At 60.6% G+C, this 26,546-nt stretch overlaps 1 protein-coding gene across 7 annotated transcripts in view; it reads right to left on the reverse strand.

Moving 5' to 3' along the window:
• Positions 1-5,026: 5,026 nt before the first annotated feature.
• The window catches only part of GRIK1 (glutamate ionotropic receptor kainate type subunit 1), a 178,784-nt gene continuing 157,264 nt past the window's right edge, over positions 5,027-26,546 (reverse strand). For 4 of the 7 annotated variants that reach the window (XM_036242975.1, XM_036242974.1, XM_036242973.1 and 1 more), the window contains 3 exons: positions 23,731-23,956; positions 17,547-17,797; positions 5,027-5,182 (listed from right to left, as the gene is read on the reverse strand). In XM_036242975.1, coding sequence (XP_036098868.1) covers positions 5,027-5,182; positions 17,547-17,797; positions 23,731-23,956 — 633 coding nt within the window. Of the gene's footprint in view, positions 5,183-5,485; positions 5,555-16,219; positions 16,370-17,546; positions 17,798-23,730; positions 23,957-26,546 lie in introns of those variants that run through there. The other 3 variants (XM_036242972.1, XM_036242969.1, XM_036242971.1) reach the window with 2 other exon arrangements.

The following is a 26,546-nucleotide window of genomic DNA, read 5'->3' on the forward strand; positions in this document are numbered from 1 at the left end:
CCGGCTTGTAGTTTTTATTCATTTTTCTTTATTGATTTAGAGAGAGGAAGGGAGAGGGAGAGAGAGATAGAAACATTGATGCGAAAGAACATGGACTGGCTGCCTCCTGCATGCCCCCCACTGGGGATGGGCCCACGACCTGGGCCTGGGCCCCGACCGGGAGTCAAACCAGGACCTCTGGGTGCAGGGTCGACGCTCAGCCCCTGAGCCCCACCGGCCGGGCATGGATCTGAGGTTTAGACTTTCCTACCTTCCTCCAGTGTCCTTGCCCGAGAGCGTCTGTGGGTCGGGACCACTTCCGTCCCACGTGTCACCCGCAGTCCCCGCCCCCCGGATCTGCCACCTTGACAGCTCAGCTGCGCTGGTCCCTCCCTTCCCAGCCCGACGCCCATTCATCTCTCTGGCCCCTGCCGCTGCTTCCTTAACCAGAGTCCCATTTTCAGATGCATTTGGGAGAAAAGACGTCGCGTTCGATAAAAACACAGGCTGTGGCCTTCAGAAATCACAGACACATATTTTCTAGGTGATGAAACCGGAGTGAGTGTCCTCAAGGTGGGGAGGACTGGGCATGTCCCGCAGTGACCGCTTCCGCTGAGCTGGGGCGAGAGGGATGGACCGGTGCGCCGGGCAGTCCTCAGCGCCGCTGACACGGCCGCGTTCGGGGTCGTCTGTGGGCTGTGTCATAGCTGGACAACCGGAGCCAGACGGGCTCTCTGTGCGGAGCACCAGCCGGGTTTCCTTCCCGCTGAGTGGGCGGCGTTCAGGGAGCTGAGGCGTCTGGCGTGGACGCGTGTCCTCCTCCTCTGTGGAAACCGTCTGACGCAGCACAACCGCTGTGGGCAGGAGGTTGTCCATGTGGGCAGCAGCCGCCACCACGTACTGAGCGTAGGGACCAGTGTGGGGGTCGCGGTTTGAAGAGACCAGAACATGGTGAACCTTCCGGAAGACCTGCTCCTCCTTGCTCCCGTCTCAGGTCGGCTCTGAGCACGAGGGGCCCCGTGGGGTCGCTCCCGGCCTGGTGCCCACACCGACTCGCCCGGACCTTCCCGCGCCCTTCCGCTCCAGCGACTCGACTGGGGCGAGGAGATGACCTTTCTGTCTGGTTGCTGGGCCGGGGCTGTCTGTCCTCCAGGGACGTCCACACTGAGACACTGGACACAGAGCCCGAGTACGGAGCCAGGTGACCGCGGGCCAACGCACGGCCCCGGGGCCGTCCACCTCCGCCTCCCCGACAGAACACGCGCCTGATGTGTGCAGGGAGGGTGTGGTCTCCCCACGGTGGCCTTTCTGTCGTGTGGTGGATTCTCGGCTGTGCGCAAGCTTTTCCGTTGGATGGCGTCCCTCGCGCGTATGTGTTCGTCGTTTCTCTCGCCCGAGGGGACGCTTGGGCAGAGATGCTGCCATGAGAGACGTCTCCAAAGAAACGGCTCCCGAGCGCGACAGACCCAGTCCCCGGGGAAGGAGAAGTCTCAGGACACGGGAACCGGCTTCCGGGGATCTGGTCCCGGCATCCGCAAAGGAGAATTTACTCAGCGGCATGAAGGGTCAGAATTCCCCCAGGGCTGCTTCCGTCCCGTCCGAGGTGGGCGGTGCCTCGAAGGCGCCGTCCACAGGGTGTCAGGGGCGGGACAGGATGCGAGAGCAGGTGCGGGTGCACGGAGGGACCGGTGTCACCGAAGCTCGGCCTGCAGGAGCGAGGATGAGGAAACAGACAAGCGGCTGGGGGCACTCACCCACCCCGGGAGCCACAGAGCGTGAAGGCCAGGAAATTAAAGGCCTTCACCCCAGGCCCGGCCGTCCGGGCTACTTTATTGTTAAGTGACATGAAATACGAACCCACAGAGCCAGGAGGGGGGCATTTAAATTAAACTTCAGAATCACTTTGTGTCTAACCCTCTATGACGCGCTCAGCACCGCAGATGAGTTTCCTTCCTGCGGAACCCTCAGGAAACAACCCGACACCCCACCCGGTGCAGGCTCTGCACCCCTTGTCCGGGTGCAGGCTCTGCACAGTTCGCCGTGAACAGAAGTGTGACCGAGATCCGCATTCACGAGCGTCCCCGCCCGGGGAGTTTCTCAGCCGTGACCGAGGACCAGGCGTCTCAGGTGGGGCGTGGTTGCGGTGGGACCTCCGGCCGAGGTCGCTGGTCCCCGTAGGTGGTTGCACCGCGAAGGGCCTTGGGAAGCAGGTGCCAGTGGGGGAATCGTCAGTACCCGCAGGGAGCTTTCTGGCTCCGGGTGCGGGGGAAGCTGTTTTGCGCCCGTGCTCCCTGGCCTCGTGGTGCCGCTGATGTCCAGGCGGGACAGCTGAGAGTGGACGGAGGTTTCTCTGAACACTGAGCGTCCGTCCTTCGAGTCAGACTCCACCTGCCGAAACTCCCACCTGGGAGTAGGTGGGACCCACACCCAGCCAGGTAACCGGCTCCCTGGATCGGTCACCCTGCGGCTTCTCCCCAAGAGTCCGCTGTCTTCCCAAAGGGTTGGCGTCCTTCCCCGAAGGAAAGTCAGTGCTTCAGAGTCGGACAGGAAGGGTGAGCTGAGTGGAACACGTCGAATATCCACTGTTCACGCGAGGGGAGCGACCAGGCTGTAAGGTGAAGTCCCCCCCAGGGAGAGGGTTCTCCTCGCAAAGACGTCTCCCTGTTTGCTCTTCAGTCTTGTTTCTTTAAGAGACTAAAGGCCTTTGAGGAAGACACTTACGCAAACTCCACACCCAGGGAGGGAAGCGGGAGGTGGAAACAAAATGAAAGAGGTCGAGCCAGCAGCTTCTCTGAGCACAGTTCCTCCTGGTGAGTCTGGTGAGAGGGCACCTGGGTCCCCGCGGGCGGGGTCTCCTGGTTACGACCCTCACCCGCCGTCACCCACACCCGCCGTCACCCACACCCGCCGTCACCTGCTCCTGTTGTTACCCTCACCGGGTGTCTGGCTGCCCCACCGACGGACAGAAGGGGCGTGAGCGGAGGAGGAAGGACCCGCACGCGGACGGACACACAAGTCAGACCCACCGCACGGTTCAGTTTGAGTCTCGGTTCAGCGGCTACACCGTGAAAGGAAGAACCTTCCCTAGCTGGGTGTTTTGTGGGCAAATGTGTGACACAGCGCAAGGGCACCCCCCTGCCCCCCGCGGCGCCGGCTGCATGTCACCGTCAGATGGGCGGACGCTGGTCCTTCACTCCCCGGCTCACGGGACTGTGACTGACCACCTGTCCACGGTCCGCCCGTCTCCACTCTGGTGAGGTCACTGTTCCCACTTGGTTCTTCCCTCCACGGCCACTGTTCAGGAAACGTGACGGAAGACGTTTCCCTTCACAGCCTCCGCGAGACTGGAACAGGGCTGAGAGCCGAGCCTGCCTCTGGGGTCACATCTCACCTGCTCCCGCCCGGAGGCCCCTCGCTGTCCTCAGCTGAGGCCGAGGCGGCTGGTCCTGGCCTTCGCGCGGGGGTCAGCTGGATGTCACGCGGGACACTCGGTGGGCGGTAACTCGGGTCTTTTGGACAATTGTCGCCCAGGGCACTGCCCACTGACGCGGGAGAGAGGCTGGTGGCCAAACATTTGGAGACGTGCAGACTTTTTTTAGAAAATTTTGTTTTCTTTATTGATTTTAGAGAGAGAGGAAGGGCGAGGGAGAGAGAGAGAAACATGGATGAGAGAGAACATCGGCTGGCCGCCTCCTGCACGCCCCCCACTGGGGATTGAGCCACAACCTGGGCACGTGCCCTGACCAGGAATCGAACCCGAGACCTTCAGTCCGTGGGCCGGCGCTCTCACCGCTGAGCCACGCTGGCCTTTGAAGGAACCGCCTGAATTACTCTCTCGTGACTGAAGTCCTGACCCCAGGTCTACGTGACTGTCGCGGTCACGGAAGAACAGCTCCCGGCATCCGTCACTGCCGGTGTGAAGGTGAGATCTTCTTTCCGATCTGGAAATGCTCCTGTGCGTCAGCGCCAAGGGATAGAAAAACCCCAGAAACCAAAGGGATTGAGCCCCCGAAACAGGGACCCAGCGCCCCTGCTTTTCCATGGGGTGTCCCAGCACAGTAGGAGACTCCTCGCCCCCCATTTCCCGCCCGCCCCGGGGCCTACATTGTCTGGGTTGTTGAGGGAGCCTCCCAGGTCCCCTCCCCCTGTCTCCCGTCCGTCTCCTCTCCTTCGATTCTTCCTCGACTCCCAGCCAGGCAACCGTCACCCGACCGGCCCCCGTGTCCCGTGCCCGCCAACCACCCCACGCCCCCGGGTCACTCTCATTGTGGCCCCTTTTCTCCACTCGGTGCTTTGAATGTGCTGCCCCTCAGCCTGGAGGGCCTGCCTTCCCGCCCATCACCCTCCCTGCTCCGACGCCGCCTCCTCCAGGAAGTCCTCCCTGCCTGGCTCCCAGTGAGACGTTTCTCCGTCTCCACCTTCCGCTCGGCCTTCCCGCCCGTGTCCCAGAACGTGTCTGTCCTTGTGCTACGACCTGCGTCCCCGGAACCGAGAAGGGCGCTGGCGGAGGTGGACACCTGCCTGTTTGAATGGACTTTCCCGTTAGCGCCCGTCTATCCGATCTGCACCGACGTTCGGGGAGGCCCCGAAACGGGCATGAAGTTAAACTTAAGACACAGGCCAACGTGTCACGTCACTGGAGTAACTAGGTGTTCGGAATAGACGGACAGTGGGTTGTTGTTTCCAAACTCGGCCAGAAGCGAGTCTGTCTGTCTGGACAGGTGGGGACCCTCACAGCGCAGCCTCGGGCCGGGAGCGTCAGGGCCACACGCAGACTCTTCTAGAAAAACACCCTGTGCTTTATTGACATTTGGGGAGCACACAGCGCTGCTTGGGCAGAGGAGAGGGGCCGACTGCCGGGCTTACAGACCGTCTCCGGGGACGTGAGGCCAGGTGACAGCGTGTGGGCTCCAGACGGGGTGGTCCTTCCATCCACATACGTGATCTCACGTGTGCGTAGACAGGGAACACGCCACACGCGCCGGAATCCTTTCTCCGGAACACGTGGGAAAAGCCTTTGTTTCCGAAGCGCCCGAGGTGGCGGGGCTCACGCCACGGTCTCCTTCCTCTGAGTCCGTCTCTGGTGACAGGTCAGGACACTCGTGAAGGAGGGTCCCCCCTCCGTCCTCCAGTGTCTCTTCAGCCTCCTCTGAGTCTGGAGGGAGAGGCCCAGCTCCTCCATGAGGGTGTTCACGGGCAGACACTGGGGACAGAGAACAGAGCCCGGGTTCGCGACGGCGAGACGCCGGCCTGAGTCAGCTCCGCCCTGAGGGGCGTCCAGCCAGCCCCCCTCCGCCCGCGGCCACCGCCTTCCACTTGGGCCGACCTCGGCCTCATCCACAAACGCAGCCCTGAAGCCACCAGGTAGGCCCTCCCGTCGACGACTTACCTTCGTGCGACACCAAACAGTTAAATTGGGGTCCCCCCCGATGGCCCACACCCGGGGGATCGCAAGGCAAATGGACACCCCGCGACGCTGCGGAGTGGACGCACCTCTGCACCAGGCTTTGCTGCTTCCCCCACGAACCCTCACCTTGTCCCTAAAGTAAAATCTAATTCCCGATGACTTTCCTTTCTGACAAAGAAAAAACCCCACAACTTCAAGTCGAATCTTTTCTCCAAAAAAAGCAGGAAGTGGAGAAACATCGACATGAGAGACACACTGACTGGCTGCCTCCCGCACGCGCCCTGACCGGGTGGGACTCGAACCCGTGACCTGAGGTCCCAGGGCTGATGCTCCAACCACTGAGCAACCCAGCCAGGACTTGCTTCTTTTTATTTTATTTTTTCATTTTTATTAAATCACTATGGAAAGCTTTTTTTGTGGATTCTTTTTCCATAAAATAGATAAGACATTCCCGTCTTTCTGTTCTACGTGAACTCTCAGACATTTCGTTCTAGACATTTCGCGTTGAAATAGCCACGTGTGTGTCAGGCTCGCACAGGCGATGCCGCCGGGCGGGGGCTCCACGGACGCCCTTCCTGTGCCGGGGTCACGGCTGTGACCTTGACAGTGTGTCCATGAAGTTTGCTTTAAAAACGAAGTTGTGGGCCCAGTTTTACACAAACTCAAAACACAGCGAGCGTCTCTGTTCATCCGATCGCCCCCCTGGACCCCGGTCCTGTCGCTGCCGAGCGCGGATGGGCAGGTGGTCTTCTCTGCTCTGATTTCTCTGTCGTCGGTCTCAGACCAGGATTTCTCTTGGATTCTGTCTCTGACCAAGAAAACGCGGAGATCGGGCCTGACCCTTCTGCTCCCAGGTTCCCCGGTGTCCACGGTGCAGGACGGGCCTGCCAGCCTCGGGCTCCCCCACCACACGCCCGTGCGCACGAGGAGGGGCCTGGGAAGGTCTCTCCGTCCAGAGCGGCGTTGGGAGGCTTGTGCTCGTCCATCCGTTTGCCCGTCGTGATCTCGGAATTAAAGACGCGGCAACGTCGGTGGGTGGAGCTTGAGTCGGGCACAAGTCCTACCTCCCAAAGCTTCTCCTCTGGACTCGGCTCCCACGACCTTCCTGCTAAGTCACAGAGAAGCCACGTTCGAGCACGGAGGTTACACTGAACTCGCTTGCAGGAGGGGCCGCACCAGGGCCCTCGCTGGCCTGCTCTCGAGGAAGGGAAACGGGGTGGGAGACCCCAGAGGTACCTCCCCGCTGCGCAGACGGAGAAGTTCCCAGGTAGCTGAGGTCCTCGGGCGGCTGGAGCGCCCACTTTTAAATCACAGCCGAGCTGGCCCCTGGCGTCAGAGCGCTGGCGTGAGCACGTGCTGCTTAGCGAGGTGCTTGTTTGCTCCGTTTTCTCACCTGTAAAACGGGCACACTCCACAGAGCTACCACGAGAACCACGGAGCTGAGGGGCGTCGCGCGCCTAGGACGACGCCTGCACTTGAAGCACCCTCTTCCCTTAAAATACAATTTTGTCTGTCACTGAAAATAGCCTGTCGATAGCACTTGCTGACTTAATTTTTAATGGAAGGAAGAGCGTTTTAGTCCCAGTAGCTCCGGACGTGTTGGAACAGAGCTTCTGTGCCGTGGTGACCTGCACTCAGCACGACACGGTCTCGAGTCTGCACAGTGTCGGAGCTTCTGAATCAGGACACACGTCGTACCCAGCAGATGCGCACACTCACATGCACACACTCACATGCACACACTCACATGCACACACTCACATGCACACACTCACATGCACACACGCACACACGCACATGCACTCACTCACATGCACACACGCACAGCAGATGCTCACATGCACACACGCACATGCACACACGCACATGCACACACGCACATGCACACACGCACAGCAGATGCACACACTCACATGCACACACGCACATGCACACACACAGCGGGACGGGCGCCCAGCGGCCGGGGAATGACAGCGAGTCACTGTCCCCCTCCGTCTGAAAGGGGCCCCTCTTCGTGCTGACGCATCGGTCACAGTGAGTCCCGCTGTGATTGGCAGACAGAAAAGTCAATAAACAAGTGTGCACTCATGTTTTAAGTCACTGTTGTTTATACTGTTTCTGAAATTACCCAAATGTAATGTGGAATATGTGTGTGTGCACGCATGTGAGAGTGTGAGTGTGTGTGTACATGATTGTATGTGTGCATGAGTGTGTAAATCTGTGTGTATGAGAGTGTAAGTGGGTGTGTTGTGTCTGTGTGTACATGCGTGTGTACATGTATGTGTGTATGTGTGCATGAGTGTTAGTATGAGCAAATGTGTGTATGAGTGTGCATGTGTGTATGTGTGTGTCTGTGTGCATGTGTGAGTGTACATGAGTGTGTGAATTTGTGTGTGTGCATGCATGTTTGTGAGCTTGTGTGTGAGTGTGTGTGCATGTGTGTTTGTGAGTCTGTGCGTGTGAGTGTACATGCGTGTTTGTGAGCCTGTGTGTGTGAGTGTTCATGTGTGTTTGTGAGTCTGTGTGCATGTGTGAGTGTACATGAGTGTGTGAATTTGTGTGTGTACATGCGTGTTTGTGAGCCTGTGTGTGTGAGTGTGCACGTGTGTTTGTGAGTCTGTGTGCATGTGTGAGAGAGTTCTGGTGCAGAAGGAAGGAGACAGGAACACGTCAGCCCGTTGCAGACTGCAGCTGAGACCGGACGGGCACTGGCTCCCAGGTCGGACGTCCTGTCCACTCCTCCCCACAGGCTCCCTCCTGTGCCACGTCCCAGCCCCTCTCCTGCCTGGCTCACCACCACCCTCCCCCTCCACGGGCTCATCTTCATCACCGCTGCAGAGCGGCCCGTCCTGGGATCTGTCCCCGACGGATTTAATTTCCCGGGACTGGTGTGACCTGCCCCACACCTCCGGGTGGTGCAGATGTCCCCGGGGAAGGGGGCAGACAAGCTCTTGTTTGAGCCTGAAACCACCGCCTCAGACAACACGTCTGAGGGTGGGGAGCGGTTTTCAGTCGTGGGGCAAGGTCGGTGCTGGGACCGGCCTCGGCCTCGGAGGTGACTGCCCGGCCAGGCGCCGGGGCCCTCGCACTGCTGCGCGGATGCAGGGCCGTCCGGCTGCGCGTGGACACGGCGTCTGCGCGTCAGGGAGCTGCTCCCCGTGCACCTGCACGGGCTCTTCCGACAAGCGGCTCTCAGAAGCTGCAGCCGGCCGAGAGCATCTAGGACACTGTACAGTCCTGCATGTCGTGTGTGAAGTGTTCTGAGACCGAGACACTGTCAGGTCACCGAGGAAGACGTCAGACTCGTCGCCGTTTTACAGACGGAAAGTTCTCCTTTTACGTAGACGCCGCTAACCCCTGAGGACAAGCCGATTCGAAGTCTTCCTGTAAAGCCCAATTCCAGTCAAATACAGGATACCGAGGAGTGGGTTACTGAGAAATGATGGCATGATTATTTCGTTACTGTTTTCCTGGGGAGGTCAGACCCCTGTTGACAGGAAGGTCTAAGCGCCCCCTTCTACCATCCTCACACTCTGAGGCCGGACACACCTAGAACGGCCGGTCACTTCGGGGCTGGAGTCCGGAAGCCTGTCGGACAGCCGATGGGCTGCGCGCAGAGGTCAGGTGGTCCCCACGATCCGCGGGAAGGGAGGGGTCTCAGGGCAGCTGTGTGGACACCGTCTCTGTCTGAAGTCTTGGGTCCCAGACCTCAGCATCTGGGTACGTTAAGCCTGGTTTTCTGAGTCGATCAGAATTCCTGGACCATCTTTCAGCTGTTCTTAGAATTAAAAATAAAAAGTGGAGCCCGGCCGGTGTGCTCAGTGGACGGAGCATCGTCCCAGGGACTGGGAGGCCCCCGTTCGGTTCCTGGTCAGGGCGCAGGCCGGGTTGTGGGCTCGATCCCCAGTAGGGGGTGTGCAGGAGGCGGCCCATAGATGTTGCTCTCTCTCCCCCTTTCTCTCTCTAAAAAAATCAACAAAAATATATTTTAAAAAAATGGATCTGAGGGGTGGAGAGTCAGACCACATCAGCTCCCAGGAGAGTGGTCAGGATGCACCGTGTCCGAAGGCTAGTGAAGAGGCTGATCCCCGTCTCCCGAGTCTGCGCCCAGAATCTCGGGGTGCAGGAAACCAGACACTGAACCAAGACCTCGGGGTGTGGTCACCACCCTGACCCCACCTGGCACCGTGCACCTTGGATGCTCAGGTAGACTCTGGAACCCCCTTCTCCCCCCATTTCCATGTCCTCCTGCCCCCCCCCCGTCATCTCTGCTCCCACCCGGGGACCCGGCCCCAACAGCTTTGCCTGCTCAGACCCCAGATTTGCGCCTCTGACCCCTGCATGAGTGGGAGCCTGGGCACTGCCGTCTTCCTGCCCGAGCTCCTTCCGCCCACAAACTCGTCCCTCTGGGGACACACGGTCACCCGACGGCACTGGACACGGGGGCCCCTTTCCTGGGTCCATGTTTGAAGGAACCTTCAACACGTTTCCTCTCTAGATAAGCGTAGCTGTCCCGCAGAATGGCACTGTGTGTGCGAGAGAGCTTACTTATTTCTAAAAATTGTTAAAGAATTTTTTTTAACCTGGGGTGACCCATGGTTATACCCCGAACTCTTGGGGTGCAGCGGTGTATAAAGTTCATTCTCTTCTAAGGTTAGGGACAGCGTCATGGAGAACTTTGAAAAGTGGGGTGAACAAGGAGACAGTGTAGCATTTGGTGTCAACCAAGTGGTTCCCCATCTTCTGAAACTGAACCCTCTTTCCCAGTTGAAGCTGCAAAGGAGCTTTGTGGGCCCGGGGGTGGGGAGCTGGCAGGAAGGAAGAGGGAGGGGGGGAGTCGAACTGGCAGCTTTGGGCTCAGACGGTCGGACCTGCAGGGCCTCTGCCGTCCCGATGGCGGCCGGGGTCTGGGAGGACGGCAGCGGGTCCTCTGGACTGAAGACATTTGCTTCGGGGACGGTGTGAGGCCGGCTGCTCTCTGGGGGACGTCGCTCCTCGCAAGGGGAGCCTGGGTGCTGAGCACACCTGGAGGGGCCCCACCTGCTGCCTCTGGCTGCACTCCCGGCCCTCAGCCTGCTGGGAAGCAGCGGAAAAACGGTCCCTCCCCAAGAAAGGGCCCGTCAGCTGAGGGGTAAGGAGGGGGGCTGGGAAGGCCCCAGGCCTGGACCCGGGGCAGAGCCGGGGGTGCGTGAGGGTTGGCGGGGGGCCTCCCCGCCCGAGGGACACTGGCCCTGCTTCAACGTGGCCGGAATGAGTGCCCGCGGCCGATCCGGCGTCCCCACCGTCCCTTCTCCGCTCTGGACACTGTCAGAGGCCAGTGTGACCTCACCGTCTGTCCCTCTGTCCCCCTGCCTTTGCCGAGTGTCTCTGCCCCTCCCCCGGCTCCCCCGGCCTCAGGGGCACCGACCCCACTTCCCGGTGAGATCCTGGGCGGCTGGGGGATGCCGTGCACAGTGCCCGGGCGCCCGCGTGGGGGCCACACCTCTCTCAGGCTGAACGTGCCTCGGTGACGTGTGCAAACAGCTCACAGCAGGCCCCCTAGTAGGTCTTGTCTGAGAAGGTGGCTCACTCTCGTTCAAACCTAGATTCCAGTCTGGGTTCCGGCTCTGTCCACAGGTCCCTCCCCTCCGCCCCTCCCTCCCCCGTCCTCCTTCCTGGGCACCGGGCTGGGGGAGGCTCCGGGGTGCCTGGGCGTGGATGGCGGTGGGGCAGCTGCTCCTCGGCCCCCTCTGTCCTCCGGCTTCCACAGGGGGGTGACCTGCCACCGGGACCAGGGTCCCCCCGTGTCTGTGTGTCCTCTGCGCTCCGGCCTCAGGCCCCCTGGGTCTCAGCCCCTCACGGCTGCTGGACGGGGTGGGCCAGGGTTGGGGTGCTGTCCCCGAGCGGCCGGGGTGGCTGGCTCACAGCCCCCTGCCTCGACAGGGCTACTCTAGGTCAGGGGTTCTCGACCTTCCTGGTGCCGCGGCCCTGTAATGCAGGTCCTCACGCTGTCTGTGGGCGCGTCTGCACGTGGGGGACCCGCCAGGAGAGGACAGACAGCGGTGTCTCGGCTCCTACGACCTGTTTCCGATGGTCTTAGGCGACCCCTGTGACAGGGTCAGACCCCCAGGTTGAGAACCGCTGCTCTAGAGGGGAACTAGGGTTTCTCCACCGGCCACGTCCTGGGCTGCACCTCGTAACCCTGACGACAGCGGCTTCCGCTCGGACCCCCGCCGTGTCCCGAGGCCGTTTCTCCGGCTGGGACGCAGCTCAGGAGGCCCCTGCTCAGGGTCTGACGTCCTCCCTCTCCTGTTCCTAGTGGTCGAGTCCGGTCCGGGCAGGAAATTGCGGTGGGGACACATCACAGCAGGTCCCCGTCCGGTCCCCTGCGCTCGGCTCTGGCTAATTAGGTCCACTTTCTGGGTCGAAGCAACTGACTTACTCAGCAAAGCACCAGGTCCGCGTGAGCCCAGAGGCGAGGGCCTGTGTCCTCTGTGGCCCGGAAGCCGCGCTCTCGCGTGGCGGCGGCGGGGCGGGAACAAGGGCGGTGTCCTCCTGGGTCCCCTCGCCTGCTTTGGCGGAAGTCTTCCCTGGGCCCCGCCCGCTGCCGGCTCTGAGACCTCCAGCCAGAGCTCCGACAGCCTCCTGGGTTCCGCCTCGGTTTTTATTTATTTTAAGTTTTATTTACCAGCCCTGGTCGGTGTGGCTCCATGGTTGGAGCTCTGGCCGGCGGACCAATGAGTTGCGGTTCGATTCAGGTCAAGGGCATGAACCTCGGTTGTGGTTTGTCCTCAGCCCTGATTGGGGTCCTGGGGGGGGCGACCGATCGATGTCTCTCTCCCTCCCTCCTACTCTGTCTGAAAATCAATGTAAAAATATCCTCGGGCGAGGATTAAACAAATTATTTATTGAGTCTGTAGGCTCATCAAAGTCAAGGGTGAGCACTCGGACCTGCCCTGTGTAGCAACGATGTCTCAGGAGTCACAGGACGGGCCCGTCTGGGGGGGGGGCTCCCCACCCACTGCCGGTCACGGCGGCGTTGATGTCGCAGTAGGGATGGCGTCACCGTCTAATAAACACGTCTATAAGGTGCTCACGAAGTGTATCTTATATGTGTATGATGTCATCTCTGTCTCTATTTCTCCAAACAACATTCCCCACCTCTGTTTTGATACTGTGCAGTTTTTATTTTCTTTCCATTTTCCGCTAGACTTAGAAACGCCTCGGTTGTGGGAGGCTTTTAGACGCACCTCTCACTGCGCAGAGGCGGCGGCAGATGAGCCGAGGCCGCGCCGCGGTGTCCCCAGGCCTTCGGCCGCGGCACAGGGCGGGGTCTCGGCTGGTGGTCCCCCGGCCACCGCCCCGCGGCCCCAGCGCCCAGGCCGGCAGACACCTGGACAGCGGCCTGGGCTCGGGTGACCACCGAGCTGTGCGCAGGGGGTTTCCTGTCGCAGGGAGGCCCTGACCTCTGTGGACAGAACTTCTCTGAACATGCAAAGGGGGGTCCCACTCTCGTGACAGCAGCCTTTGGGCAGAGGACTGTGGACCAAAGTGGTTTTCACAGGCGTCTGAGCCGAAAGCTTCCCGCCTGTGAAGGGCCCAAGGGGACAGTTCCTACCGGGGAGGAAGGACGGCAGCTCCCAGCACAAACTGCTCGTTACCCGGAGAGCTAATTATCGGGCCATTTGGCCCAGTTAGCCGTGCAGAGATGTCACAGGAGGAACCGACTTTGCTTCCCTTTGGCTTTTTGGGGCGTCTTCAGGTGCTTACGGGGACGTCACCTCGTTGTGGGAGGGTCACGGGCTTGGAGACTCGTGAGAGTCACTGTTTGGCCGCAAGGGCTCAGGTGACGCGATACAACGCTGGCCCGACGCAGCGTGGAATTTGGAAATAATTTTCCTTCAATAGCTTCATAATCAGGTAATTCAGCTGATTCCCCGCAGGCCACGACCTCTCCCCCAGGTAGGTCCAGTGTTGCTGGGAGAACTCTCAAACAATCCATTTATGATGTAGTTTTAAAACAAAGTAAGCCCCCCCCCCCCCGCCCCGTGTATCGGCCGTAGACGGCGGCTCAGGAAGGAGAACAGGAGCATCAGCTGCTACACGGCTGCTGGTTCGCGTGTTCAGTCTGTTCTTACCTCCCGGTTCTGCTCCTCGAAGCTCCGGAGGAGGCGCAGAGACCGGTGGTCCCAGCGTGGGCGCCGGCGCCTGACCCGAGCCCGGCTGCCGCTTCGGTTAGTCTGCGCCAGGGCGCTTGCCACTGACGGCAGGAGAAGGTCCAGAGACGGCCCGCGGCCCCCACCATGGCCCCCACCGGGCCCCAGGGCCCCTCCCCGGGCCCCTCCCTCGGGGGCAGTGAGCTCGCCTTGCTTTCTAAGCTCCTGTGAGGAAGAGGGTCCCGGAGACCGTTTGCACCTCTACGTGGGGACGGCTGTTTTCCCTGCGGGCGCCCCGAGCGGTGCTTGGCTCCAAGGCCTGACTCCGCGACCAGTGTTTGTTGACAGGACGCGTGTCAACAGCTCATCGCTGTGCCACCACCCTAACTCCCGGGGCAAACAAGTCAGTGTGTGATCTTGTCACCAATGAGGGAGTCGAGCTCCGAGAAGCTGCAGTTACCCCACCAGCAGCACCTTTGTCACTGAGCGTGACGGGGTGCTGGGCGTGGGGTCCGGAGGTCGTCACGGGGAGCCCCTGAGTGCGCGCTGCCGAGCGCTGGTCTGGGGAGGTGCTTTGGGGGAAAGTACTCTGAGCTGTAACACGTTTGGGAGATGCTGACGCTTCCGTGGTGCCGGAGGACCGGCGACCAGGCTGCTCTGTGGGTCGCTCGACTGTGAACGTCGTATTTGAGTAACGCTTGTCAGCGGAACCTGTTGTTGAAAAATACGCTTCACCCTGACGGTCTGGAAACTGCATGTCGGCACCGACATTAGACAGCCAGGGCCCTGGGCGGCAGACACCCAGCCTGCGGCTGCGCGAGAACGTGACCCTACGTCTGGCCGAGTCACCAAGCCCGCCCGACGCGCACGTGGGAAGTTCAGCGCGTGTCTGCTCCCGTCAGTGAGGACGGGATGAGACTGTCGGCGGGGCCCCGTGCGGGGCGCACTCGAAAACCGTAAGCTAACATGTGCCTCGGAACCAGGTAGTCTGAAGCGGCACAAACGTCGATTTTGGACGGGACCATTCGTCCCGCCCTGGACGACACGGAAGGAAACGTCTCTGCAGCGCAGTGTGTCCCTTGACCTTTGCTGGCAGCATTTCTGGTTTGTTGACTCAGCCTCGGACGGCACACTTCTGTGCCTCGCAGTGTCTACACGCAGAACCCGCACGTCACAAAACCACCCGTGGTCTGGCTTCGCACCCGGTCCTGCCGACGTGACCCGGCGGGCGCTGACCCCGGCAACGGACACGCTCTCACCCCAGTGACAGGAAATACAGGCGAGTGTAAGTTCAAGGTACTTTCTCAATAGTCACTTATTTAAAGAAGAAAGCGAGGCAGAAACAACCAGCCTGCTGCACCGAACATGCCTCCCCGAGGTCAGCGGGGGGACGGGCGAGACCCGTGGGTCAGAAACGGGGCCCAGCCCAGCAGAGCGGGCGGAGGCGGGGTGGCCCTGCAGGAGGTGTGTCTGCACTTCTGGGAAGTGTGTTTCCGCGGACGCTGCCTGTGTGGAAAAGTAATCCCACCAGGAGAACGACGACCCCAGTTTGGGGGAAGGACAGGCATCTTCCACCCCCCGCTCGCTGAGAAGAGGAAGCCAGCCCAGAGGGAGGGCAGTGTCCTCAGTCCCTTGGATTAAATACGCAGCCGGCCTGCTGGGCACCGGGCTGGTCCGAGTGGGAGCCGAGCACACTGAGCGCAGGTGGGAGTCAGCCCTCCGAGCCCTGCCCTGCTGTGGCGGGATCCCCTCCTGCTTCTCCCTGTCCCCGGGCGAACACCTGGACCACGGCCCAGCGCCCGGGACATGAGTGTGAACTCGGCCCAGCTCAGATAAGCTCGCGTCTCATCCCCGGAGAGCGGGAGTGAGCACGGTACCGTCTCCCAGAAGACGCTCGTCAGTGCACAAGGCGCGTGGGGGTCCGGGAGGCTCTGTGCTCCTCCCCACCTCGCCCGGTGCTGAGAGCGAGAAACAGTACAGAGCCTGACGGAACCACAGCTCCCCGCAGAGCCTGGCACCATCGCTCCGCCCCGCAAGCCGGTGGCGCCGGGAAGGCTGATGCTCATGGGTTTCTGCCCAGAGAGCCCGGTGTGAGCGTCGGCTCCGCTCCGGCTCGGCCGAAACACAGCGTTTCCCGTCCGTCCTCGGGGTCACTGTTTTGAATCTTTTGAACCTACAGCATCTGTGAGTCTGTGTCTCAAGAACACGCGACCCAGTGACGTGGATTTGAACGAGAAATGAGCGTTGTTAGGGAGTCAGAATGAAAAGAGGGGGCGTCAGGAGGTTTGAGCGTGTGGGAACCAGCAGGTGGGACAGGAAGAGGAAACGAGACAAGAAAGTTTCACCAAGATGAAAAACAGTCCACGGAAACAGCATTTTGTTTTCAGTTTTTTGCACCGTTGAAAGTCTGAGTCTACGTTTTCCCAGGGAAACAGCTGCTTATTTTTAGTGCATGAAGACAGAGCTGATGTGCAGGGTGCCGCACATTCCTACGGACACACAGATCTGGGGTCCGGCGCCCCCCCCGCACCCCTGCTTCAGCTCGCGCACCCCTCTGTTTCCCGCGGACGCCCCGAGGACCGGGTGCTGCCGTCTCAAAGGGAGGGGAGTCGCGGTGATTCAGGCTGAGGGTACCGAGCGCAGGGGCCACGCCAGCTAGGACAGACCCTGTCTAGGGGGACACCTTCTGAAAAACCGATCACACAGTGTGGACCGAGGACTGTGTGCGCATCCCTCTCTCCTCGCGGGTTAATTTGCCACACTCTACATCCGTGGATAAAGTGGTCCCCGAGGTGGACTTGGTCGGAGGGGTCTGCTTACACTGCAGTCCGTAAGACAGACAGAAAGTCTTGCATGCAAAAGAAATGAGAGAAAAGACAGAACAGTGAGTCAACCAGGAGCAACAGCGAGCGCCCCAATGAAAGTTCACGTCAAACCAAGCAGGCGACGCGGGAAGCCCAGCAAAGCACAAACACACAAGACGAGACGAGCGTTCGGACACAGCCCGTCCGTCCCTTCCCCCTTCAGTTAGAGCTTCTCCCCGAGGCCTAGCACGGGGTGCTTCACAGTCTCATGACCGCCTCGGGATTTGGGGGACGTTTTCATGAAGACGCCAGGTCACCCTCAATCATCCCGGCTTTGGGGGCTTAGGGGGGCCTCCCCGGAAAGGAAGTGAGTTCAGGGACCCGGACTGGCCACCTCGTTCCCAGAGCCCAGTGACCCCAAGCCTTTAACGAGCCCTGAAATTAACAGCTCGTATCTCAGATTCTGACGAGATCCTTCCACTCGGTGGGTGGCCTGATCGGCTGCCGCGGCCGGTCTGTTTATTCCAGTAAATTTATGAAGGAATTTTGTGTGATCACGATCCCCTACTCGGAGGGGTGAGCTCCCAGGGTGAGCTCCGTCGACAATGACGATCATGACAAGGTGGTCAACGGTCACAATCACCCGTAACCCTAAACGCAATTTGGAAAAATGGTTTCTAATGTATTTTATCGTCGTTTTGGGCTGTTTATTGTATTTCCTCGCCAAAAGAAAAAAAGAAAGTGAATCATCTCTCACAATCACAGCTCGATCGAGATCCAAGCGCAGTTTGAAATGCTCTATTGACGTCTGTGTGCATTTTGCTTCAGTGCACAAATCTATCTATGCTTCAGGGACGGCTCTGTCCCCCCCGCCCCCCGAGACCTTTCTGTCGCTTCTCCGACGCTGGAGTGAGCACCTCCGCGCCGTGTGGGGCTCCCACCTGAGGGGCAGACGCCTGTGCAGCGGATGAGCCGCGTCCGCCCTGTGGTCCGAGTGGCCCAGCTGGACCCGCCCGAGGGGCGGCTCTGTCCCCTCAGGAATGACTCGCGGGGCTGAGTGAGCAGCACCCACACAGCATCCCGGAGCCTTCGCTCTAACTCAGCGATGGCTTTTCTGAGCATCTAACTCAACAGACGGTACGACAGGGGCGGCACCTTGCACAGCCCCAAACCCGAGACAGATCGCAGGGGCCGAAAACCGCCCGCCCTCGAGGGACTCACCTGCTCCATGTCGCTGCTCCTCCGGGACTTGTACATAAATTCCCCGATGGCCACAAACACCGACAGCACCAGGCCGGCGGCCAGGACGATGAAGATGCCGCCGATGTTCTCCACGCCCAGGGCGCTGGCCTCCCTGCCCTCGTCCTCGGGGCACCCGCTGCCCCGCCACCACTTCTCCTTCAGCAGGTGCAGCTTCCCCTCCTCCTGCAGCTGCAGGATGGCGATGGTGACCTTGTCCCGGTACGGGGAGCCTGCAGGGGGAGGGCGTGAGGGGTGGGGACCTGCAGGGGGAGGGGGGAGGGGTGGGGAGCTGGGGGGGAGGGCGTGAGGGGTGGGACCTGCAGGGGGAGGGGAGGGGTGGGGGACCTGCAGGGGGGAGGGGGAGGGGTGGGGAGCCTGCAGGGGGGAGGGGAGGGGTGGGGAGCCTGCAGGGGGGAGGGGGGAGGGGTGGGGAGCCTGCAGGGGGGAGGGCGTGAGGGGTGGGGACCTGCGGGGGGGAGGGGGAGGGGTGGGGACCTGCGGGGGGGAGGGCGTGAGGGGTGGGGAGCCTGCAGGGGGGAGGGCGTGAGGGGTGGGGACCTGCGGGGGGGAGGGCGTGAGGGGTGGGGAGCCTGCAGGGGGGAGGGGGAGGGGTGGGGACCTGCGGGGGGGAGGGCGTGAGGGGTGGGGAGCCTGCAGGGGGGAGGGCGTGAGGGGTGGGGACCTGCGGGGGGGAGGGCGTGAGGGGTGGGGAGCCTGCAGGGGGGAGGGGGAGGGGTGGGGACCTGCGGGGGGAGGGGGGAGCCAGGGGGACGGGCTCAGAGGCACCAGCTCCATGGTGCGGGGACCCCACCCACTCCCGACCGGCCCAGGGCAGGAAGCTCAAGCCCGTAGCCCTTTGAAGGGTCTAAGTGACGGGAGGCTGACCTGCTCCCTTTAAACCAGGAGCAGCTGCGCGGGGACCGGGGACAAGCTCTGCTCCTGAGGAGAATCCATCGTTAGACTCTGCCCCTCCACTCGGTTGGCGAGCCCTGTGCCGGCCTGGCCAGGTCACCCCCGGCCCCTCCTGTTCCTCCCGGGCCGGACGCTCCCCAGCCCGTCTCAGCCAGGTGCTCGGGGACCCACTTCTAGACACTGGGGGCTAAAGTGACGGGTGATGATGCCCAGTCCCGGCTCACAGTCCTTTCCACCTGGCCCTCCACCTCCCTTCCCCAAATACGGAGCAGGAACATGAGGGGTTCACGTCCCCAGGGACGGGGGGCCACCCCTCCGAGGGGCGGGGGTCCCAGGATGGACGCTTGAAGAAAGGTCTCTCTTTAATCCACGTGGGACCATGACAAGGTCAAGAAATAAGCATTCGCTGCGGAAGCCACTGAGAAATTGCGGAGGTTTAGTCACTCGTCCGTGCTGCCTGAGACTCTCCCTGTGCTGCTCCACGCAGGTTTCGATCACTGCAAAGGTCCTGCAGAACTGAGTTGTTTGGGGAATTTGCAAGGACTTGGTTGATATTATTTGTACTTGATCTCCAGGTACGTGGTGGACCTTGGGTCGCGTCGGGGGGCACAGGCTTCACCTGCAGCCAGGCTCCCCGGACACCGGACTCCGACGTCCATTCAAAGGACGAGAGAAAAAGACGGTAAAATTCATTCACCCAATTTCTCCTCGGTTGTGAATTTTTCTTCTACTAAGTAGGAAAGTCACTCTTTCGGTTGCAAATTTTAAAGTTCTTTTGGGGAGAAGCAGAAACACGCAAACACGTGACCAGCACCAGAACCCGGAGGACTCGTCCGCTCGTCTCAGAATGAAGTTCAGTGAGTCACAGTCCCCGGCACAGCCCAGAACGAACTCGGTTCTCCCGATGCTTCTTCCAGAGTCCTGTGCTCCCCAGATCCGTGTCCCTGCCGTGTGCTCCCCCCAGACCTATGTCCTGCCGTGAGCTCCCCAAGACCCGTGTCCCTGCCGTGTGCTCCCCCCAGACCCATGTCCTGCCGTGAGCTCCCCCAGACCCGTGTCCCTGCCGTGTGCTCCCCCCAGACCCGTGTCCTGCCGTGTGCTCCCCAGACCCGTGTCCTGCCGTGTGCTCCCCCCAGACCCGTGTCCTGCCGTGTGCTCCCCCCTGACCCGTGTCCCTGCCGTGTGCTCCCCCCAGACCCGTGTCCTGCCGTGTGCTCCCCCCTGACCCGTGTCCTGCCGTGTGCTCCCCCCAGACCCGTGTCCTGCCGTGTGCTCCCCCCGGACCCGTGTCCCTGCCGTGTGCTCCCCCCAGACCCGTGTCCTGCCGTGTGCTCGCCCCCTGACCCGTGTCCCTGCCGTGTGCTCCCCCCAGACCCGTGTCCTGCCGTGTGCTCCCCCCAGACCCGTGTCCCTGCCGTGTGCTCCCCCCAGACTCGTGTCCTGCCGTGTGCTCACCCCCAGACCCGTGTCCCTGCCGTGAGCTCCCCCAGACCCGTGTCCCTGCCGTGTGCTCCCCCACCTCAGATCTATGTTCTTGTCGTGTTGAAGTTGGGACCCGGAGGCTGAACCTTTGGCCCTTTTTATTGATTTTTGTTTTTCTTCTTATCCAAGACTTTCTGGAGTCGTCGTCAGTCCTCAGAACCACTTTCCCAAGGAAGCAAGCTCGGCCGTGTGGCTCAGTGGCCTGAGCATCGTCCCAGCGACTGAGAGGTGCGGGTTCGATCCCCGTCAGGGCGCAGCCCGGGCTGCAGGCTGGATCCCCAGCGGGGGGCGGGCAGGAGGCGGTCAATGGATGTTTCTCTCTCTCTCTCCCTTCTCTCTCTAAACAATCAATAAAAACATATCAGAAAAAAGAGGAGCAAAATGTTTGGAATTGGATTGTGGCCTGTCAGTGACGAGTATGGAGTTTTGGGTAGAAAATGCCTTTTGAAAACCACATTAAAAGACATTCACTGTCGCCCTGGCTGGTTTGGCTCAGCATTTAGAGCATCAACCTGCAGACCAAAGAGTCGTGGGTTTGATTCTTGTCAAGGGCATGAACCTCGCCTGCAGCCTGGTCCCCGGCCCTTGTCGGGGTCGTGCAGGAGGCAACCAGTCGGTGTTTCTCCCTCACATCAATGCTTTTCTCTCTCTCTCCCCCCTCACACTTTATCTGAAAATAAAAATGGAAAAATATCCTCGAGTGAGAATTAAAGAAGAAGAAGAAGAAGAAGAAGAAGAAGAAGACGACGACGACGCTATCCACTGTTGCTTAATGTCCCCAGAATAACCGTCAGTGTCAAAATCCGCACCATTAACATCCCCAGGGCAGGGGAGCCAGTGGTTTCCAGGACGGGGCTTGGCAGAGTGGGAGGGACCCCCCAACCCCCACCCCGGCGACCACCCCAGCGCTCCCAGTGGTATGAGGGGTGCCCAGGAAACGCCCATGAACCCTCCTCTGGCTCAGGCTGCAGGACACCCCAAACCGTGCACACAGGGGGGCCCGGCCCCCGTTTCAAGTTGCCTCTAAGGAAGGGATCCCCGATCTCCTGGTGACCTGCTTCCGCCTGAACGGCTCTCGCTCGCCCGAAGTTTCGATCCAAATCCCGGAGGCCCCTTTCCAGAGCGTCTGTCCTGCGTCTACGAGAAGCAAAGTCTCCAACTCTGCGCCTCGACGGGGCCGCCTCAGCTGACCTCCCACGATCCGGGAGTCTGGGCCAGAGTCGGCGGAGAGCTTTTTAGATCTAAATACATTTCAGCTTGTTGTTGTTGTTAATCCTCACCCCAGGACCTCTTTCCACTGATATATATTTTAGAGACTGGAAGGGAGGGCATGGACGCGAGAGACACATCGACCGGTTGCCTCTCACACAATCCCAACCAGGGCCGGGGAGGAACAGCAACCCAGGTACGTGCCCTTGACCGGGCGTCCAACCTGCAGCCCCTTGGTCCGCGGCCGGCGCTCTAACCGCTGAGCCAAGCCGGCCAGGGCTCAACTTCCACTCCTGTTGTTGCGTAAATGGGCCGAGTGACGCTGGACGCGGTTTATTACCAGTCCCTGTGGGACCAGCACACAGATCGGCCCAGACGGCAACCGGACTTTCTTAAACGGGCAGGTCATCGGGGAGGAAATCTCTCAGATCTGTCCAGCCGCCATCCCATGGAGGGATTCCTTCCTCTGGGTCCGCCGCGGGCCCCCGTTATTCCTTCACGGTTTCCGGGGTGAAGGGCCGACCACTGAGAGAAATCCCTGGAGCGTCTCTCTTCTTGTCCAGCTTGGGAACCTGTGTGTCGGAGGACCAGGCCGGCCGGAGCAGACTGGACGACGTTCTCGGCGCTCGGCCACGCGGTGTGAAGACGCACGGATTCCCTTTGGAGGCTCAGCCTACTCCCAGGACGGTCGTGTTCAAGGGGCTGCCTCAGGTCGGGGCGGGTGCCGAGGGAGCTCCGGGGTCCCACCCAGAAACGCCAGCTCAGAGTCACGTTCCATCCGAGAGAAGAAACACCTCCGACGGTCTCCTGCGACGGGCAGAGATTCTCACGGGGAGCGATACACGTGGTCATTTTCTCTCATCGCTACCGGGGGATTTGGTGGGGACGAGGGGTGCAGACAGGTTCAAGGTGGGGTCATGGGGGAGACGGACAAAAGTGCCGGGATGGAGCCTTCGACCTCCTGGTCCACAGACAGTTCTGGGGATGGGCAGAGTGCGTCACAGTCCACGCCGAGGCCTTGTTCGGGAAGGTTCAGGCCGAGACACCCTTCCGGTGTCTGTCCGCCTCATGCCCATGGAACGGCCCCCACCCGTCATCTACAGTGAGGTGGCAGAGCTGGTCGGGGAAAGGCACATGGCTCTCGGACAGAAAGGAGCAGCGTGTCCTCTGACTTGGTGTCCGACAGCTGCTGCCCCTGCCCAGAGCCCAGCCCCCGGGGAGACTCCTCACCAGCAACACCGCTGCTGTCGTCAGGAAAAGCTCCTGGGAAGGAGCCAGAGGAAAACAGTTACAGTTTCCTTGGCTTTGGCAGAAGACTTTTAGAAGATGGACAAGATAACAGCAACGATAATAAAGTTAATTCTAGCCCCAGACAGGAGGCAGGGAGTCAGACTGGGCGTGTATCCATGTGGAAGGTGAGGAGAGGGGCCTGTATCGGCTGATTAGATTAGTGCTGAGGCTAAATGAAAATATCAGGACGGTCCACCTAAAATCTGATTTTTTTGGTTTGTTTTCCACGAAGAGCGGACTATCTAACGGACTTGTGTTCCGATTCCCACACGGACAGCAGTCCCTCGGAGAGTCATGCAGTCTCTACTTTTCCACAGTCGCCACTAGGCCCTATCGCCTCCCCAAACAATCGGCTCCTTCAGTGACATCTTTCTGGACTCCGCAGGCATTTGAGGTGTGGTCCCTTCTGATTCTGAGGGTTGAACGGAATACTTCCCTCAAACAACATAAATAATAATAACAGTAATACAAAGAGACGGAATCTACCGCAGGTCCTTAACGACCTGACTGGACTGTACTAAGGTCTCTGCTGCCTGGACCAGCCCAGAAGCCACGATGGCTCCGGCCCTCCCCTTGGGAATGCTGACCACAGGCGACCAGGGACTCCCTGAGGAGCCGCCGGCCACCCCGCTGAGCCTCACACTGTGCGGGTGTCTGTGGAGCAGGGTCGGCGGTTCACCCTGGGACACAGAACACAGGTGGACGGGCAGCAGTGCCGGAGACCTCCCCGTGGTCCGAGGCCCCCAGGACGGACTCGAGGAGCAGCTGGAAGGTTCCGATCGTGATCCCCGATGGAATCCGGCACGTTGCCTGAGCCGTGGGCTGTCGAATCTCAGTCCTTCTATAGACACGTCTTCGTTCTACATCTGCTGACATGGAACCCAGCCCTTCAACTCTTATCATCTATTCGCATAATTCATTGTGCTATAAACGTTAATATACTTTTAGGCAGAAGAGGATCTAGGCACGTATAGGAGGGAATAATGCCAAGCAAGTTGACCAGAAGCTATTCGCTAAGAAAGTTGGGGTAAAATGATAAAATCTGTAGACGCAAACAGAAACTCAGTGGTAGAACCTGAAGGAAGTAGTAAATGAATTTTTTAGGTCAAATATCGGAATTATCAGTTCGAACACGCCTCCGATCTACTCGGGTGTTTCCCTGGTCACCAGCCCCCTCGGGCCTTGAAGACCCGGGAACGTGGGGGCGACGTCCCCGAGCCGTGCCCCCCGCTTCCCGGTGCCGCCCCGCGGCCCCCGCCCTGGCCCTTACCTATGGGCGTCCCCACGCCGTAGCCTTTGGAGTCCAGGAGGCCCCCGATCTGCGTGAGGTTGCAGTCCCGCTGCGTCACGTACTCGATGCTGGTGGACTCCATGAGCAGCGCGAAGTCCGCGCTGAGCACGCGCCGGATGCCCTCGGCGCTGCTCCGCACCAGGGCCGTCTGCTGCCGGCCGCTCATGAAGGCCCACATCTTCTCGTAGGTGGAGATCTTGGACTTCTGCAGGGAGACAGAGCAGGGCTGGGCACACGCGTCCACACAGGGCAGCGGGGAGACCAGGACCGTGGGCTGCGGGTGGGGAGCGGAGGGGAACAGGGTTCCCCGCGGGAAGACGCTGGACGGCGCCCAGGCCGGGGCTGGGAGGAGGAGGCCCCCCTGGTGGTGGGACGTGTGCCCGAGTCCTCGCGCTGACTCCAGTCAGGAAAGCAAGACCTGGGTGCCTGTCGAAGCACCAACTGGTGAGCTGCGGCCCTCAGAGGGCGTCCCAGGCCCCGCCCCTCCCGGACTGGGCTCGTCCGCCCTGCCCTTCGACCTGCGTCTCACAGCGTCCACGCTGCTCCTGGCGTGGCCGTGTCTCCGGGCCCACGGGCGGTGCCGGGAGCAGCCGGCAGAAAACCACAGGCACCTGCTCTTGGCAGAAAACCCGGGACACAGATCTCCCCTCAAACTAGAGTTCGGATCAGAAAACTCTTCCAAGTGTGTTTCTGTGCCTTGTACCCGTATTTTCGATTTTTAATTGTGATCAGATTTCAGACAATGGAGATGAGGATTTTATTTCAAAGTGTTGTCTGCTCTTGTCTCTTCCCTTGTTCCTCATTTGCTGGGGAAGATCTGACAACGAGCCACGCAGGCGGCCTATCGCGCGCACATGCGCGGGTGCAGCACCATCTCGTTATCTTCTTCATCTGTGGAATGTGCTGCCTACGTGTCCACTTGGCTTGGATATGAAATTCCTGTTCTTCTGAAGAGTGATCTATGATCAGACGTTTTACATTTTCCTCTGTCATTTCCACGTTGTTCCCGTTTCTTCTCTGAAGTTGCCGCTCTCGGCACCGACGCCCCCCGCTGCCGGCCTGGTGGGGTCGCGGGAACCACTGACGACTCCGGGCCAAGGTGCTCGCACAGGTGCCGCCGCCCAGGGCGACGCCCTCAGGAGGCCGATGACCTGAAGCGTGACCCGGGGCCCGAGCGGAGGGAAGAGCGTGGGACCAGCCCCGGCGAGCTGTTCCGTGCTCTGCGGTCCCTGCGGCTCGTTCAGCTCCCACCTGCCCTGGAGGCCGAGGTCGGTGCCGGGGCTTCACGCGGGTTGTCGGGCAGGCGGAGCCCGAGAAAGGCCTGTGGACAGACGGCGGGATGAACAGTCCCTTGTCGACACTGGAGCTGGACAGAAGCCAGCATCTCCGATGAGGCCCCCGTGAGGCCTGGACCCCGGAGACACCTGAAAACTGGACCTTGTGTCTCCAGGACAGAGCGGGTTTGGGGTCGGGGTCAACGTTTCATTTGCTGTGTGGTGTCCGCCGTGAACACCTGATGCTGCTGAAGTCACGGTAAAGGGCTGCCCGTCCACGTGCAGGGCCACCGTCCACGTGCAGGGCGGTCTGTCCACGTGCAGGGTGTCCATCCACATGCAGGTGGTCTGTCCACGTGCAGGGCGACCGTCCACGTGCAGGGCGACCGTCTGTCTTTCTGCACAGCTGGGAGGCATTTCTCCACCAGGAAACGGCCTTCAGGGAGTGTTGTTTTCTAAGAAGTACGGACTTGGAAGTTGTCCAAGACGCTAGACATGGCTCATTCGAACCACTAGCTCTGCAGGGGGTCCACAGTGAGTCTCATGCACCATGTTCAGAGCATGATCTTAACCCTCTCTGCTCTCCCGTGGCCCACGGACTCATCCGTGTGCGTACAGACTAGGAGTCAGCCACCACATAAAAATTCCATGAAATGTCTATCTTTTCACCATATTAAATTTCACTAAAAAAGTGAACATGCCCGGCCGGTGTGGCTCAGTGGCTGAGCGTCGACCCTGCACCAAGAGGTCATCGAATTGATTCCCGGTCGGGACACAGGCCCAGGCTGTGGGCCCATCCCCAGTGGGGGGCCTGCAGGAGGCGGCCAGTCGATGTTCTCTCATCGGTGTTTCTCTCTCTCCCCCTCCCTTCTTCTCTCTCGAAAGTCAATAAAAAAATATTTTAAAAATGAATGCTGTAAATATTCAGAAAATTGGAGTTTTGGTCTCTGGAAGCTGAGGACAAACCACAGGAAGTGCAGGTTTGTTCCTGGGAAACAGACAACACATAGGAAGTCCCTCCCGGCCCCCAGCAGGGAAGGGCCCACCTGGAACCTGCCGTCCGCTCCTCGGCCGACAGGCGTGGTTCTCACACCACCTGCTCTGAGGGACCATCTGCGTTCTCAGCCTGCGGTGCTGCGGCCTGTGTCCAGCATGCGGCCCAGGCAGGCGTGGCCGTGTGAGCCTGGACGGCACTCGGGGACATCCACGTGCAGGACATCACTGTGATCACGCACACGGTGCCCCAGCACCCAAGGCCACAGAATCGCAGAGCCACGGAGCCAAGGAATCACAGAGCCACGGAGCCGCGGACCTGCTCCTGCACGTTTGCCCTCGTGTTGGTGCTGACCCCCAGCCTGGGCAGCGCTGTCCTCTGGAGCTGGAGGGCAGGTTCACTTCACCCGCGTTCACCGTGGGATCTCCTGCAGGCCCCGGAGGAGACAGCTACCGGCACAGATTTTTAGCAGCGACAGCAGAACCTTTTCTCGGTAAGGAGGCTGCCACGTCGGGGAGGGCCGGTCG

Source organism: Molossus molossus, unplaced genomic scaffold, assembly GCF_014108415.1.
Source record: "Molossus molossus isolate mMolMol1 unplaced genomic scaffold, mMolMol1.p scaffold_m16_p_5, whole genome shotgun sequence".
NCBI lineage: Eukaryota > Metazoa > Chordata > Mammalia > Chiroptera > Molossidae > Molossus > Molossus molossus.